The sequence below is a fragment of the Temnothorax curvispinosus genome, unplaced genomic scaffold (genome assembly GCF_003070985.1).
Source record: "Temnothorax curvispinosus isolate PA1 unplaced genomic scaffold, ASM307098v1 QBEX01007343.1, whole genome shotgun sequence".
Taxonomy (NCBI): domain Eukaryota; kingdom Metazoa; phylum Arthropoda; class Insecta; order Hymenoptera; family Formicidae; genus Temnothorax; species Temnothorax curvispinosus.
In genome coordinates, this window is record NW_020217123.1 from 1063 (window position 1) to 15007 (window position 13945).

Here is a 13945-nt window from a genome sequence, read left to right on the forward strand (position 1 = left end):
AATGTATTCATATGGAAATACGCCTTTTCGTGTCAGCAAATTAAAATCTTCTGCGGATAATTCACAAAATTCGCGTTGCAATATTCGCAGTTTAGCCTTGCTGAGATAAGATGCCAATTTGTCGAGACTAGTGGTGAGAAACTTGTACGAATCGATAAATCGCAATTTGACGCACGTTTTCTTATCTTTATCTTCGGTGCTTTGAACGTTTTTTGTAAACAAAATATATTTTTCTTTTGTGATCGGGAGTAAATCTACATGTCCTTCGTATGCTGTTGCTATTTCAGTTATAATAAAATGTGCATCGTATCCCGATAAATTATGAAACACTATGGGAATGCAATGCGAATCTTTATAATTTAAGTTACAATTCGAATGCGCGGGACCTCTGTATCGACCGGTCAGGTGACAATGGTCGCGTACTCGCACGTCGTCTGGCTCGAACGGTTCTTCGCACACGTGACAGTGCGTTGCGCTGTTAAACTTTTCCCACTCGTCTCGCGTGAAATCTGCCATGGGTATATTAGTGGACAATATAGTTTTTACGTCGTGAGCTAAACGTCTTAGCTCCTCGGCGAACCACGCGACGCAATCCTTATCGCGACGAAACCGATACATAGATAACGACTCGTCGTACGAGCAACGCACGTAGTACCCTATGCTAAACACGCGATGATGCTGATATGTGTACCTGGACGTTTCCGGATCCGCTTCCATCTTCTCCAGGGTACACTCCAGGTCGGCGTATACGACAAACGGAACTCGTTCCTTCCTGTTGTGATTTTTAAAGGCCAACCACTTGTCGTTATCGCTCGGTAACTTGATCGCGCAGTCATTCATCTCCTGACAGTCGACGGTGTGGGCAGCCAATTTCTCGTTGGAGCTGAAGTAGTGCAAACATCTGCAAAATAAACGCAAATATTATAATTTTTTTATACACAAAATATTCTATATTATTAAAAGAACTATAGGTACTTACCGATCGCAAAAGTATTTCCTGTGCTCTTTTTTACTGATTTGCGAGCTCACGAGGCGGGATAGGTTCTTGATCCACGCAAAATGTCCCACGTTGTCGTTATGCACGTACAGCAGATTTACGTGTCTGTCCATCTTTCGGTCAGTAACACGTATTGGCAAGATAACAAGTTTCTTGTTTTTTTTTCTCGATGCTGTACACGTTGATAGAGATGTTGTTGTGATTTTCAAATTTTTTAATTTGATCCAACGTCATTGGAAACTCAATGTCCGTAAGATCTAGCACCGACGTGATTACACGTATCCTCATTAGAGGATACGACGATTCCAGATCTGCGTGTCTCTCGGCTGGATGTAGAGCAGCCACCACTGACCATGCGAAACATGCATTGTCCATTGATCGCACGTTTATCACCGCCTTCTTCTTTTTAATTTCTTGCGGTATTTCCACAAAACACCCCGCGTGCAACGGATTGTATTTGTTCACGTTTACCATTAAATTGAGTATACGCGACAACGCCCATCCGCTATCACGTTCCTGGAATTCCTCCAGTTTTGCTAAGGTAGGCTCGATGGCGTGTCTCTTGTACCACTCGTGCAGATCGGACTCATGAAAGAGTTCATAGTTTCTCGTTGCGATACTTTTATTTGCGCGTTTGTCACCCGCAACAAATTCACCATTAAACACTGTGTTAATTTTTACATTGCCATGTCGATGCATGACGTTCCGCACACGATCGAGTACAACGTCTCCCGCATCTTTGAGAAATTGACGAGGGTCGATGTGTTTGGAATTTATCACCGCACCAGCCAATATACGGCTTTCAAAAGCCGTATCTATCTCGCGCGATCTGAGTCCTGTCTCACTCGCACTGTATCCAGCACCCACATGTATGAAACGTTGACGTACCGAGTCTTTCAAACCTTCGAGTCTTGCGATACAAGCGACCAATGACTGTTTGAGACCGATTGATAATCGTGGCCGTTTAATTCGGCTTTGTTCTTCCAACGATTCGATAAACTCGTCGCATCGTTGCTCCCACGCGGCAAAGTCTTCCCTCAAATTTAACAGGGTGGATTGCTCCAACAACTCCTGCTCCATGTTATTACACGATCCTCTTGCTAACGCCATTTGTTGCACTCACGACTTCCAGTTTTTGACTATTGAGCGTATCCCCTAGATTCGTCATTTTATATTCTACTAATGATGCATCGTTTGCTTATCATATCTAATTTCATCTCAGCAGCCGTACATCGCGCTATTTGCAAAATTTGCAGTTTTGCACGTGTTCGATGAAATCATTGCGACACACGTACGTTCACGAAAACGCGCCATTGACTTTTGGTGATTTGATCTGTATCAATGCAACAGCCGTACATCGGCGCTATTTGCAGTTTTGCATGTGTTCGATGAAATCATCGCGAGACATGTCGCGACATGTTCTTCAAAACAATAACGCTCCATTGAATTATGCGAAATTGCAAATTTTGCAGTTTTGCACGTGTTCGATAAAATCATCGCGAGACACGTCGCGACATGTTTTTCAAAACAATAACGCTCCATTAACTTATGCGAAATTGCAAAATTTGCAGTTTTGCACGTGTTCGATGAAATCATCGCGAGACACGTATGCTCTTGAAAAGAAATTATATTTGATGCCCGATGAGGTGATCTCATCACGAATGTTCTTGACAAAGATATCACATTTAACGTATATGTGGATTGTGGTGGCGGTCACCATGCAGCAGCCGTGCATTGGCGCTATTTTTGCAAGATTTGCAGTTTTGGGTATGTATAAATGGTTTACGTGGATTCTAGAGCGCAGTCGAAAGTTCGATACGGTTCGAGTACGTCGCAAACAGCTTCCAGATACGATGAACACTCACGGTGCGAACTACTACGTTCCGATTCAGGACGAAACGTGTGAGAAACAGCACAATGAGTAAGTACCGCTAATTTTCGTATATGCTTGTGCAAAAAAAAACTTTTATAAACATAATTGTATTTTTTTCAGTTTTGATAAACCCCGCTACACACCTCGTATTTTGGGAAAGAGATTTGCCTTGACATCAACAGCGTATAAATTTTTGGATGTTGGAATGAACGCGGGACCTATGTCCTCTGTGGATATACTTATTGGCGATAATCGAGGCAATCGGATAATTCTGCTACATGCAACGTGGGTGACATTCATCGAAAAACGTGCAGATATACAGCGACTCGTGCAGTCATCGGCACCATCATCGCTAACGTTTCGAGATCTGGAGCTTGTTAAAATACGTGACGCAGATATTGTAAAATTGACGTCGTGCGGCACCAGCTTGTACATGAAACCGTCAACTGTACTCTTCCTGTTCGAACTAGAACATTGTGTCGAGAATGTGTATTTGTGTAAGTAAAAGATTCAAACAGTTTGTAACAATTTTACGTCAAAATTGTATCACTGATAAATGTAACGCAATTACAATCTTGCGTGACGTTTATGATAAAAATTCGATTATTGATTGCGAATTATTAGCCTACGCTTTGGATACTATTGTGTATAATGCGCTACATGATAAATAAATGCATATAATATGGTTAAAAAGTTTTTCCTTTTTATTTACCGTTCATCCCATTTCTTGTCATAAAGCTGTCTTCGTTTATCGTTTACTTAAATGTAATATTAAAAATTAAATGTTGCAAAGATCTGAACGATTAAATATCGTTGGCGAAGAAAAGATACGTGATTGCGAGCGAGAACGCGCGAGGGAAAGAGACCGCGCGAACGAGAAGACTCGCGCAAACGGGGGGGAAAGGGGGCGCGAGACACCGCGCGAACGAGAAGACGAATGGGGGTTGGGGGGGGGGGGTGGAAACATCTACGAGGGAGAGATAACGCGAGCGTGCCGTGTGACGTCACGCGGACTCCGCGGCGCGGCGAAACTCGAACGCGGGTCCCCTCGCCCCGCGGCGCCCGAAAACGCGGACCCCCCTCGCCCCGCGACGCGGCGGAAACGCGGTCGCCCCGCGGCGCCGGAAAACGCGGACCCCCTCACCCCGCGGCGCCGGAAAACGCGGTTCCCCCCTCGCCCGCGGCGCTGAAAAACGCGGTCCCCCCCTCTCCCTCGCCCGCGGCGCCCGAAACATGCGGTTCCCCCCTCCCCCTTTCCCGCGGCGCCCGAAACATGCGGTTCTCCCTTTCCCCCTCCCCCGCGGTTCCTCCCCCGCGGCCCCCCGCCCGCGGTTCCCCCTTGCCTTCACCCCCTCCTTATTGCCCCATGGTTAGAACCGGCCTAGCTTACCTACTGTCATTATAACGTCTATTTTTAGTCATTTTTGGTCTATGACATGGGCGACTAATAATGGACGTTTATAAGACGTCATTTCTTAGACCATCTAAAGACGTCATTTTAAAGACGTCTTAAAGTCGTCCAAATAAGGTCTTTTTGTAATATAATTATTTTTACTTCTTAATATTGTATAATAAAGTAATAATAAAATAAAAACCACAAAATTAACTACAATATGTTTGTTTCGCAACTTTATGATTGAAGTGGCGAATTTATGGTATAAGTGGATGTAGTTGCGTGTGATTATAGTTTTATGATAACTATTTCATGCAGTGTTATAGCTATCAAGAAGATTATCATTACAAGATTTTTGAACACTTTAAAGATGTACCTGTTATAGACAAGTACAGTTAATAAGGAAGCATCAGGGTGAGAAGATCGTCACTGTCCACTGGATCATCGAAGTCAAGCGACTCGGGCGCGGTACTGTACTAGGATAGGTGACCGCCTTGAGAGCGGCTATACGCACATGGCATGTAACGAAACAGTTAAAAAAGCTTTTTTTTTCTTAGATAAAGAAAAAGAACATTTTTTAATAAACGTTTATCAAGTAGACATTTTAAAATTTTAATTTTATAAAAAACATTTCTGGAAACCGGTATGTTGTACAATGGACCTATTTTTGCTGTCAATAAGACGTCAGAAAATGACGTCAAAATAACGTATCCGCGATGACGTCAATTGTCTGTGACATTAGACCGTCATTTTAACGTCATTATTCCGCCAGTTAGTGACGTCAGGAATGGTTAGTAAAGGACCAAAATTTGACGTCAAAATGACTTGTGTTTGCTACCTGGGAAAGCTTTTGGCTGTACATACCTAGCGGCGGTTTGTCCTAACTCTTATTATAGGAACTCTACGGCGGAGCGCTCACGCACACTACCAGGCGCGTGGCTCACTGACGTGCGCCCGGTTAAAGGTCGGCGCTGATTGGATTGACTTTACTCAATAATTACAGCTTGGTAAAGCATTATAGAAGAAAATGGTTCGGGACTTTTCGACTCAATTTTTTATCAGGAATAACGCTATGTAGTTAGTGCGCGGTCTTTAAGGAACACCCTGTCTATATATATATATACAAGGTGTGATCAAAAAGTTCGTGGAAAAATTTTTTTTGCCGACGTGGCAACACTGTAGGCTTCTATGGTGGTTTAGCGTCTAAGGGGAAGCCTTACGGCTCATCAGTGCAAATTTGGTCACGATCGAGTGCATACGTATTTTTTTGTGCCAGTATTTGTAAACGCAGTTTTTTTGCGCGGTCGAAATAAAGCGAGATGTTTTAATGCTCTTCGCATCCTTAAAATGTTCATCCCGCATAATCGTTTTAATTTTTGGGAACAAAAAAAGTCGCAAAGGGCTAAATCAGGCGAATGCTTTTAGCGAATTTTACGAGAAATTTGATGTTGGTTCTTTGTTCGGATAAAACATCTCCCCGAGGAACCACATTGCAATTAAAAAGTCATTTTGACATCATATTGACCAAAATATGATGTGAATTTGGTCAATGTGACGTTAAAATAACGTCATTTTGATTGCGATATGTTCCTCGGGTTGCTCCATTTCGACCGCAAAAAAACTGCGTTCACAAATACTGACACAGAAAAATACGTATGCACTCGATTGTGACCAAATTTACACTGATGACTCGTAAGGCTTCCCCTTAGACGCCAAACCACCATAGAAGCCTACAATGTTGCCACGTCGGCAGAAAAAAATTTTTATGCAACACGTGCATGGAAAGTGCCCCATTACGCACGCTACGCGTGCGTGATAGACCACTTTCCAGGCACTTGCAACATAAAATAGGGAGTGTAAGCCGTGTGTAAAGATGAAAATTCCCGGGTGCGGAGTTTACGCACGAGCCGAAGGCGAATTTTCATCTTACCTCACTTGTTACACAAATAACTATTTCCACAAACTTTTTGATCACACCTTGTATATATTTATTTGTCTCAAAATACACACGTTTATTTATATGTATTTTTTTCTCTCATCTGCTTTCGTTTGCGTCAACAGCCTCATGACCTCGTTGCGCGCGATAACCGGCGTTATCGACGGGAAGCTGACGCGCTTATTCATCTCTATCGCGGCCACCGTGACCCGTGACGGATCCCGCGAACGTCCCGAGAGCGATACGCAACGAATTTTCACAGTCTTCGCGGAGGATCTGGGGCCCTATTCTCGAAAAATCTCGAAAAATATCGCATACGATATTTCACGAATGTTACTAGAATATCGCATGTCGCAGTAAATTTGTATTCTCGAATTTTCACAAGTACCTCGTATACGATAAATATCGTATATTTGGTATCGAATGGGTCAGACCAGTCGATACGAAATCTCGCATACGAAATTGAGGTAACGCGGGCAATGTATAGCTTTTAACACGTTGTGTCAGTTGTGTGGTTGGTTGATAGCTTACAGCAGATTTCGTTTTATATATTGTTTATAAGAAAGATTGGTGTAAATTAGGTAAAAAAAAACACATTTAGTGCTATATTCGGTGTCGAACCTCATGTTTGCTCATGTTCGTGCTCACGCGAAGTATAACCTAGCAGTTCGTTGAGTATTGCACGTAATCTATTTTTCACAGATTTATTGGAACATGCAAAATTTAATAAATTTAGAAGCAATTCGTCTTCTCGAAGAAGTTGAAGGAGGAGCAGTGGTTAGGCGATTATTTCATGCAAGAAATGATCCTTTCGAGTTATCCAATAAGGATTTTATCCGATTATACAGAGTAAATAAAAGAATAGCTGAAGATATCAGTAATATTGTGTCGGAATATATTAATGAACAACCAAGACGATTATCAGCATTAGATATAAACACACAGGTAAATAAAATTATTAAATTATTAAATAGTTATTGAAAGGAATGATAACATCATTAATATATGAAATGTTTAATCTTGACTGATTGTTTTATGTTCTAGGTGATTCTGGATATGCCTTAAGACCCTGGTTATTGACACCTGTCATGAATGCTGAACCAAACTCTTCTGAAGATCACTATAACATAGCACATCGACGAATCCGATCTCTTATAGAAAGGACAAATGGTTTATTGAAAATGCGTTTCCGCTGTTTATTGAAACATAGGGTATTGCATTATAAACCAGATGTAGCATCGCGTATAATTAATTCTTGTGTAGTATTACATAACATGTGCATTCAAGAAAATGTACCACTACTGTGCCCAGAAGATTATGATTTTGATTTTGGATTAGATATTAATGATAATGTAAATGAAAATGTAGAACGGAACCGTATTAATCCAGAGCTTGTCGCAGGAAGAAATTTGCGAAGATTACTGATTCAAAATATGTTTACTTACATATAATAATACATTTTACTTAAAATATGTGTATTATTTATTAACACATGTCTAAAGTGATACAAATGTCAACGTAATACATAATCTCATATATCTATATATGTATATAACCTTATAACGTTTTACATTATAAAAGTATAAAATAAAAACAAAAAGTAAAAGTTAATAAGGTTTTGAAAGTTTATGTACTTATATAAGTTACCTTATTGCACCCAAAGTAACAAAAAATAGGAACTTTTCATTTATAATACTCTAGTATCACAAATTGTTTTCACAGTATTATTATTTTAGTATTATGAGTATGACAATATAATATATAGTAATAATTATGATAATTAGCAAGTATAAGGCCCAACGGGCAAGTATTAGTAGTACAGTAACACAAATTAATATTGATATAGTAGTATACATAAAAATAAAAATAATCTTTTAAATCATAAACACAAATAAAAGATATGAAGTCTTTGAAAATCACAACTTGAAAATTAGTCTTTTATAAACGGATAAACATTAGATATATTTTCTAATGCAGTTGCCATTCTTTCTTTTACTGTTACATCTTTTAACATTAATTTTAATTTTTTCCTATAATATTTCTTTCTCATCTGCTGATCTTTTGCTGTTAGGCCTACTAAATCATTAGTATATTCCATTGTTTTTTCAAATCTATGGCTTGCTACTGTTTGATTGTGTGGTTCATTTTGTTTAATATGTCCTTGTTTTGTGTTACATGTTTTTGTGTTCCTCTCTGTCATAGGTGTATTTTTAACGATTTTATTTCTATTTTCTTTGTTATTAGTAGCCATTACTTTATTCTCTTTATTTACGACAATCATTATTTGATTCTTTGTAGAAGAATTTTGCATATTGCACGTTGTAGCCTCATTATTATTCGTACTCATTGCCTCCACAACCGTTGCTTCAGGACCTTCAGAATCTGATATTTCTTGATACTCATCCAAGTATTCTACACCTTCATATTCTTATAAACAAAATTATATTTAACAAATAGATAATATAAGCTTGGCCAGAAATATTAGGCATTTATATTTTTTTTATTTACCTGGAATTCTTTTACCTGTATCATTTTCTATTGGTTACCGCCATTATACATAAGTTTAAAGTTTAATCTTATGTATGATGTCGGTAACCAATAGAAAGCAATGCAGGTAAAAGAATTCCAGATAAATGAAAAAATATAGGTGCTTAATACCTTTGGCCAAGGCTATATATGTATGTATGTACAAAGTTAAAGAAAAATTATATAATTAACATTACAATTATGTATAAAAAAAGAAAGTACGTACAAATACTGCTTCCGTTTCTGCAATATTATCAAGGCCACTAATTGCTGTTGCATTAATTGTTTCCAAAATCTGCTGTTCCGTAGATGTTAATTGCTCCAAAGGTAATAAAGCAGGGCCACCACCTATTCCTTTCATGTATTTACTTATTTGACTATGTTTTGCTTTTGTTTTTGAACACAGATCTTGCCAAGTCTATTTAAAAAAAATTATTTTCTTACTAATAAAATTTCTAAACTACCCAGATAGCGAAGCGTGTCTGAGCAAAATTGCGCAAACTTGTGATTGCTTGTGATGCTGGTAACTTGCCGTACATTTGCTTCAATTGATTTCGAGTAATTTAATATTTGAAGCAACACGCAGGCAACATTGGATATATGTATTGCCAGCAATTTGTCGGCAAGAGAGCAGCATCAAATTTACTTCGCGTTGCTAACAATATGACAGCATTGTGTGATCCTATGAATTATTACAGCAGCATGACAGCAACAGCTCAAATTTTAAATCAGACGATTTTAGAGCAGCACAAGTTGCTGGCAAGTTGCTACACAAAATTGTTATCTCGTGAAGGCATCAACTTGCCGACAAATGCGGACTCAGTTGCCACAATTCTGCTAGCAACACATACTATGTTGTCGGCAACATGCCAGCAACAATGCAGACACGCTGCTATCTGGGTAATTACATATAATTAAATGATTATTACAAGAAGCAATTATGACTGCGGTCCACTTGACGCTACAAATGCTTTGAAGCATTCCTTTTCTCCTTTCTTTCAATGAAGAAAGAAGGAGAAGAAGAACGCTTTGAAGCATTTGCAGCATCAAATGGACCACAGCCTATGTTATATCTTACAAAGTTATAAATATATGTTCTTCTCTACTTACCTTTCTCCATTGTTTCCAATCTTTTATAGCTCCGTTGGGTATTTTATGTAGTTCTTCAGCGAGTGCTATCCACATTCTTTGTGCATCCTTTGTTGTAAATGTTGAAGAAAATTTGCTTGATTTTAACTTCGGATTTTGTTTCATCAATTCAACTAGTGTTTCTTTTTGTTCCATAGTTATATATCCTGACCTCAATTTAGTATTCATTTTTTCTGATAGCCTAACCTAAATAACAAAATAGATTTTACAAAGTAATTTTGATCAAATCTGTTACTAATACCTAACGTCAATTTGTTATATTAATAATAGTTAACTTACCGGGGCCGATTTGATCATTCTGTCAGCACCAACTACAGTTTCTTTATCGGTAGTTGAGTGCTGCATTTCATGTAAAGATTTTCTAACTTTATCCTGCTTTAATAAAAAAATAATTATATTATACTCGTAAACCATTTATGTATTTTACACACAATTTTATTATATTAAGATAGTTTTGCGCGAAAAGAAAAATAAATATACTAACCTCAGAAGCGGTAATCGGTTTCGACGTACGAAAACAGCTCACGATATTTTATTCACGAATAATACGGCGTCACGATGCGAATATTATCGTTTGAACGAAGTTTCAGTCAACTTTTCGATTAAAAATTACACGGCTCTTGGCCTTGAAAAATCTGCTCTAGGTATTCGCAGCAATATATACTGACAGTACGGTAAGGTAAGGTTAAGTTTTCATTTCTTGTTATAGCAGCATTCTAATTGGTGCAAATATTTGTCTTAAACCTGGCAACGCTGTGAGAGTATCGCGTACGAAAATTTTCGGGTTACATTTTTCACTTCATTTCAAGAATATAAATCAGTGGCTTTTGCGTTACGCATGCGACATCGGTCGTGCGAAAATTAGCGTCCACGATATATATCGCACGATTTCGAGAATAGGGCCCCTGAACGCCATCAAGTTGCGCAGGCTCGAGGTGAGATTAAACAAACCCATCTATGCCGGTATGTGCATTCTCGAGATAAGACGCGCGTCTACGATTATCATTACGACTACATGGTGCCGCTGCATCGAAAGGTGTAAGATAATGTACACGGACAGTCTCATATATTTTTCTCGAGTGCGAAGACGCGTACGAGGATATAAAACGCGACATCGCGAGATTCGACACGAGTGGCTATCCCGAGAACAACGCGTACCGCAATGATACCCAGTTTGATGAAGAACGAGAACGACGGCGCGTTCATGACGGAATTCGTTGGACTAACAATGAGGGCGAAGATGTATGCCTTGAGGTTCAAAGTAAAGAGCGACACAAAAAGAATAAAGGGCGTCATGAGAAACGTGGTTGCGAGAACGATAACGTTCGACGATTACATGCGTTGCTTGAAAGACTAGCTCTTAATATGAAAAAAAAATGAAAAAATTATGAATTTTTGAGTGAAAATAGTCTTATTTTCGTTTTTTACGTTCTCCAATTTTTTTCATACTCAATATTACATAAATTACATGTTATCAAAATAACCTACAGAGTATTCGTTTGACGTTACACGAGGTGCACACCGTGTCCGAGTTGATTTCCACCCCATGAAGTGTCTGTCGGAGTAAAGAAGTGGAACTCATAGGGAATGCCGTAAGCGGTGGGCGAGGGGATGGCGTCGACCGACACGCCCGAGACGCGTGACCGTACGTCATCGCGACTACTTTCCTCCCTAGGGCGGACAGTGCCAGACTAGAGTCAAGCTCAACAGGGTCTTCTTTTCCCGCTAATTTTTCCAAGCCCGTTCCCTTGGCAGTGGTTTCGCTAGATAGTAGATAGGGACAGTGGGAATCTCGTTAATCCATTCATGTGCGTCACTAATTAGATGACGAGGCATTTGGCTACCTTAAGAGAGTCATAGTTATTCTCTACGCGTTCCACTTCCTCACCCCGACCCCCGACAGACACTTCATAAGGTAAAACCCCTATAGTTATGCTACTATCTTCTTTTGTTCATAAATGCTCATAGTAGGAATATAAGGGGATTTCTAACTCGAAAGCTCCGAAGGAGGAGCGGGTGGGGGGAACTCAAGGGCGTTGGGACATGTTGTTATCAAGTGTTTATAAACATATCGGTGACAAAAAGGCTAGCGCCGCCGTCCGGCCAAGAGGTCCGCGGAAGGGGGATCCGCGTTCTTGGCCAAGGAGTCCGCGTTCTAGGGCGAGGGGTCCGCGGGGAGAGGGACGCGCGTTTTGGGCACCGGGAGGAGACCCGCGCGCACCGGCAGCGTTTATTCGCGCTAAGAGGGAACGTGTCAGGACGCGTTTTGTGACACCGATCGATTATGGCGCAGGGTATTACAAAGGCTAGCGGGTGCCGTCCAGCTGCTGGAATTTTATCGGCAAATATAAACAAAATAGATAAAAAAATAGAGTTAGATTAAGCAATGATCTCATCCTTCTAGAACATGCGATCCGCCATTCGGTTATGGCGTCTCACACTACAAAAACGAGCGCCGATGGTCCGACAACGGTTTAAAGATAAAATAACCGAGGTAAACAATTGATAAAATTTGTCGCCGATGACGATTTAACCGTCACGGAGTCCTCTTCATGTTTCTTTCTAGGAAGAGCCGCTGCCGATGACGATTTAACCGTCGCGGCGGTATTCGGTTATAGCGCGGCATATTACAAAAGCGAGCGCCGATGTCCGGCTGCTGGAATGTATAAACAAAATATGTCTAACGATAATTATACAAATGCATAGACATCCATTGTCGCCAAGATGATTATGGAACCGCATCTTGCGGATCAGTCTTCGGCTAGCTTTCGCAACGCAAACGTTTATACTCGGGGGTGAAGTTTTTTGTGTTAAGTGGGCGGTATAAAGAAAAAAAGTTTTTTCGTAACAATGAGCATAAAAAAAATAGAGATTGACAATAATTTCGATATGGATGTAGATTCATCCGACGAGGATCGTCCGTTGTCACCGAACAGCAATCATAACAGCGATAAAAACGATAATCGTAAAGAAATTATTGATAAAATAATGTCGCGTTCGGAAATTATGGCGCTAAATGGACGTACGAAGTGTTGCGCCATGTATTTCTATTATTCCACAGGTGGTTCATATGTCATGTGTGCTTCGTGTATGATATCTATAGCAAACACTGAATTTAAGTACATGTATGTTATTCGAAAGCATATAACCGAATTGCACGATGTAATAAATAGCCGATTCTGCAAAAATGGTAAAAATCCATTATTCCAAATATTGCCGTGCAACATGTGTCCAATTTGCACGAAGTGAAAAAAAACATTAGCTTTCAGGACATGAACGTTTTTTCATAACAGTGAGCAAGAAAAAATGGAGATAGACAATAATTTTGATGTGAATGCGGATTCATCCGACGAGGATCACCCGTTGTCATCGGACAGTGACTATAAAAGTGATGAAAACGATGACTTTAAGAAAATTATCCGCAAGACAGTGCCTTGTTCAGAAATCGTTGCGATAAATTTACGTACGAAACAGTGCGTAATATACTTTTACTATTCAACGGGTGGTGCACTTGCAGTATGTTCTTCGTGCATGATAGCTCTATCGGACATTGATATCGGGCATATGTATGCTGTGTATATATATATGTCCAAAAACACATGGTTCAGGTACACGGTGCGATGCATGGCCGGTACTGCTCAAAGTGTGGAAAAGCATTGTACATAATATTTCCGTGCAACATGTGTCCAATTTGCACGAAGTGAAAAAAAAAAACATTATCGCGAGTAGGACATTATATAATGTGCGCAACATGGAACGGATAAGTGAAGAAAACTCTATAAACTCTATAGGCACTACGGACTATACAGACTCTGATAATTATTTAATAAAAGATATCGCCGATGCTTTGCGTGAAGAAGATCGAGGAGTAAAATTGACGGATGTGCAACGAATATCACCGGTGCAGTTTCTTCGCGATCGCAAACTTGGTATACGCGGAACCAGTGAGCGCGTCGTTAGACAAAGAGTCGTTATTAACACTGATTTTTCTTTTAACTGGACGTCTAACGTAAGACGAAAAGTGTATCGACGGCTGCGGGACGAGTGCGTTAGCGAGAAAGAATCACGTGC

The 13945-nt window shown here is 39.9% G+C and overlaps 2 protein-coding genes across 3 annotated transcripts; both read right to left on the reverse strand.

Moving 5' to 3' along the window:
• Nucleotides 1-455: 455 nt before the first annotated feature.
• On the reverse strand, nt 456-1134 carry LOC112456976 (the record flags this gene model as incomplete). Its single annotated transcript, XM_025019800.1, has 2 exons — nt 980-1134; nt 456-901 (listed from the first exon to the last, which is right to left on the reverse strand). Coding segments are annotated over exons 1-2 (577 nt in total), but the record flags the coding sequence as incomplete, so codon positions are not given.
• Nucleotides 1135-7617: 6483 nt separating this feature from the next.
• LOC112456974 lies at nt 7618-10765 on the reverse strand. 2 transcript variants are annotated; one of them, XM_025019798.1, is made up of 5 exons: nt 10359-10765; nt 10154-10249; nt 9836-10060; nt 8952-9143; nt 7618-8627 (listed from the first exon to the last, which is right to left on the reverse strand). In XM_025019798.1, exons 2-5 carry the CDS (start codon nt 10217-10219, stop codon nt 8130-8132), a joined length of 981 nt encoding a protein of 326 aa, XP_024875566.1. In that variant the 5' UTR covers nt 10220-10249; nt 10359-10765; the 3' UTR covers nt 7618-8129. The 2 variants fall into 2 exon arrangements, with proteins under 2 accessions (XP_024875566.1, XP_024875567.1); XM_025019799.1 differs by having other exon boundaries at nt 7618-8626; nt 10154-10246; nt 10359-10757.
• Between the last annotated feature and the right edge of the window lie 3180 nt (nt 10766-13945).

Coding starts and splice junctions, on each gene's coding strand:
- LOC112456974 (XM_025019798.1), bottom strand. CDS start 10,219: ATGCAGCACTCAACTACCGATAAAGAAACTGTAGTTGGTGCTGACAGA. Junction 9,144..9,835: donor ATTGGAAACAATGGAGAAAG/GTAAGTAGAGAA, acceptor TTTTTTAAATAG/ACTTGGCAAGATCTGTGTTC. Junction 8,628..8,951: donor CAGAAACGGAAGCAGTATTT/GTACGTACTTTC, acceptor TTTTGTTTATAA/GAATATGAAGGTGTAGAATA.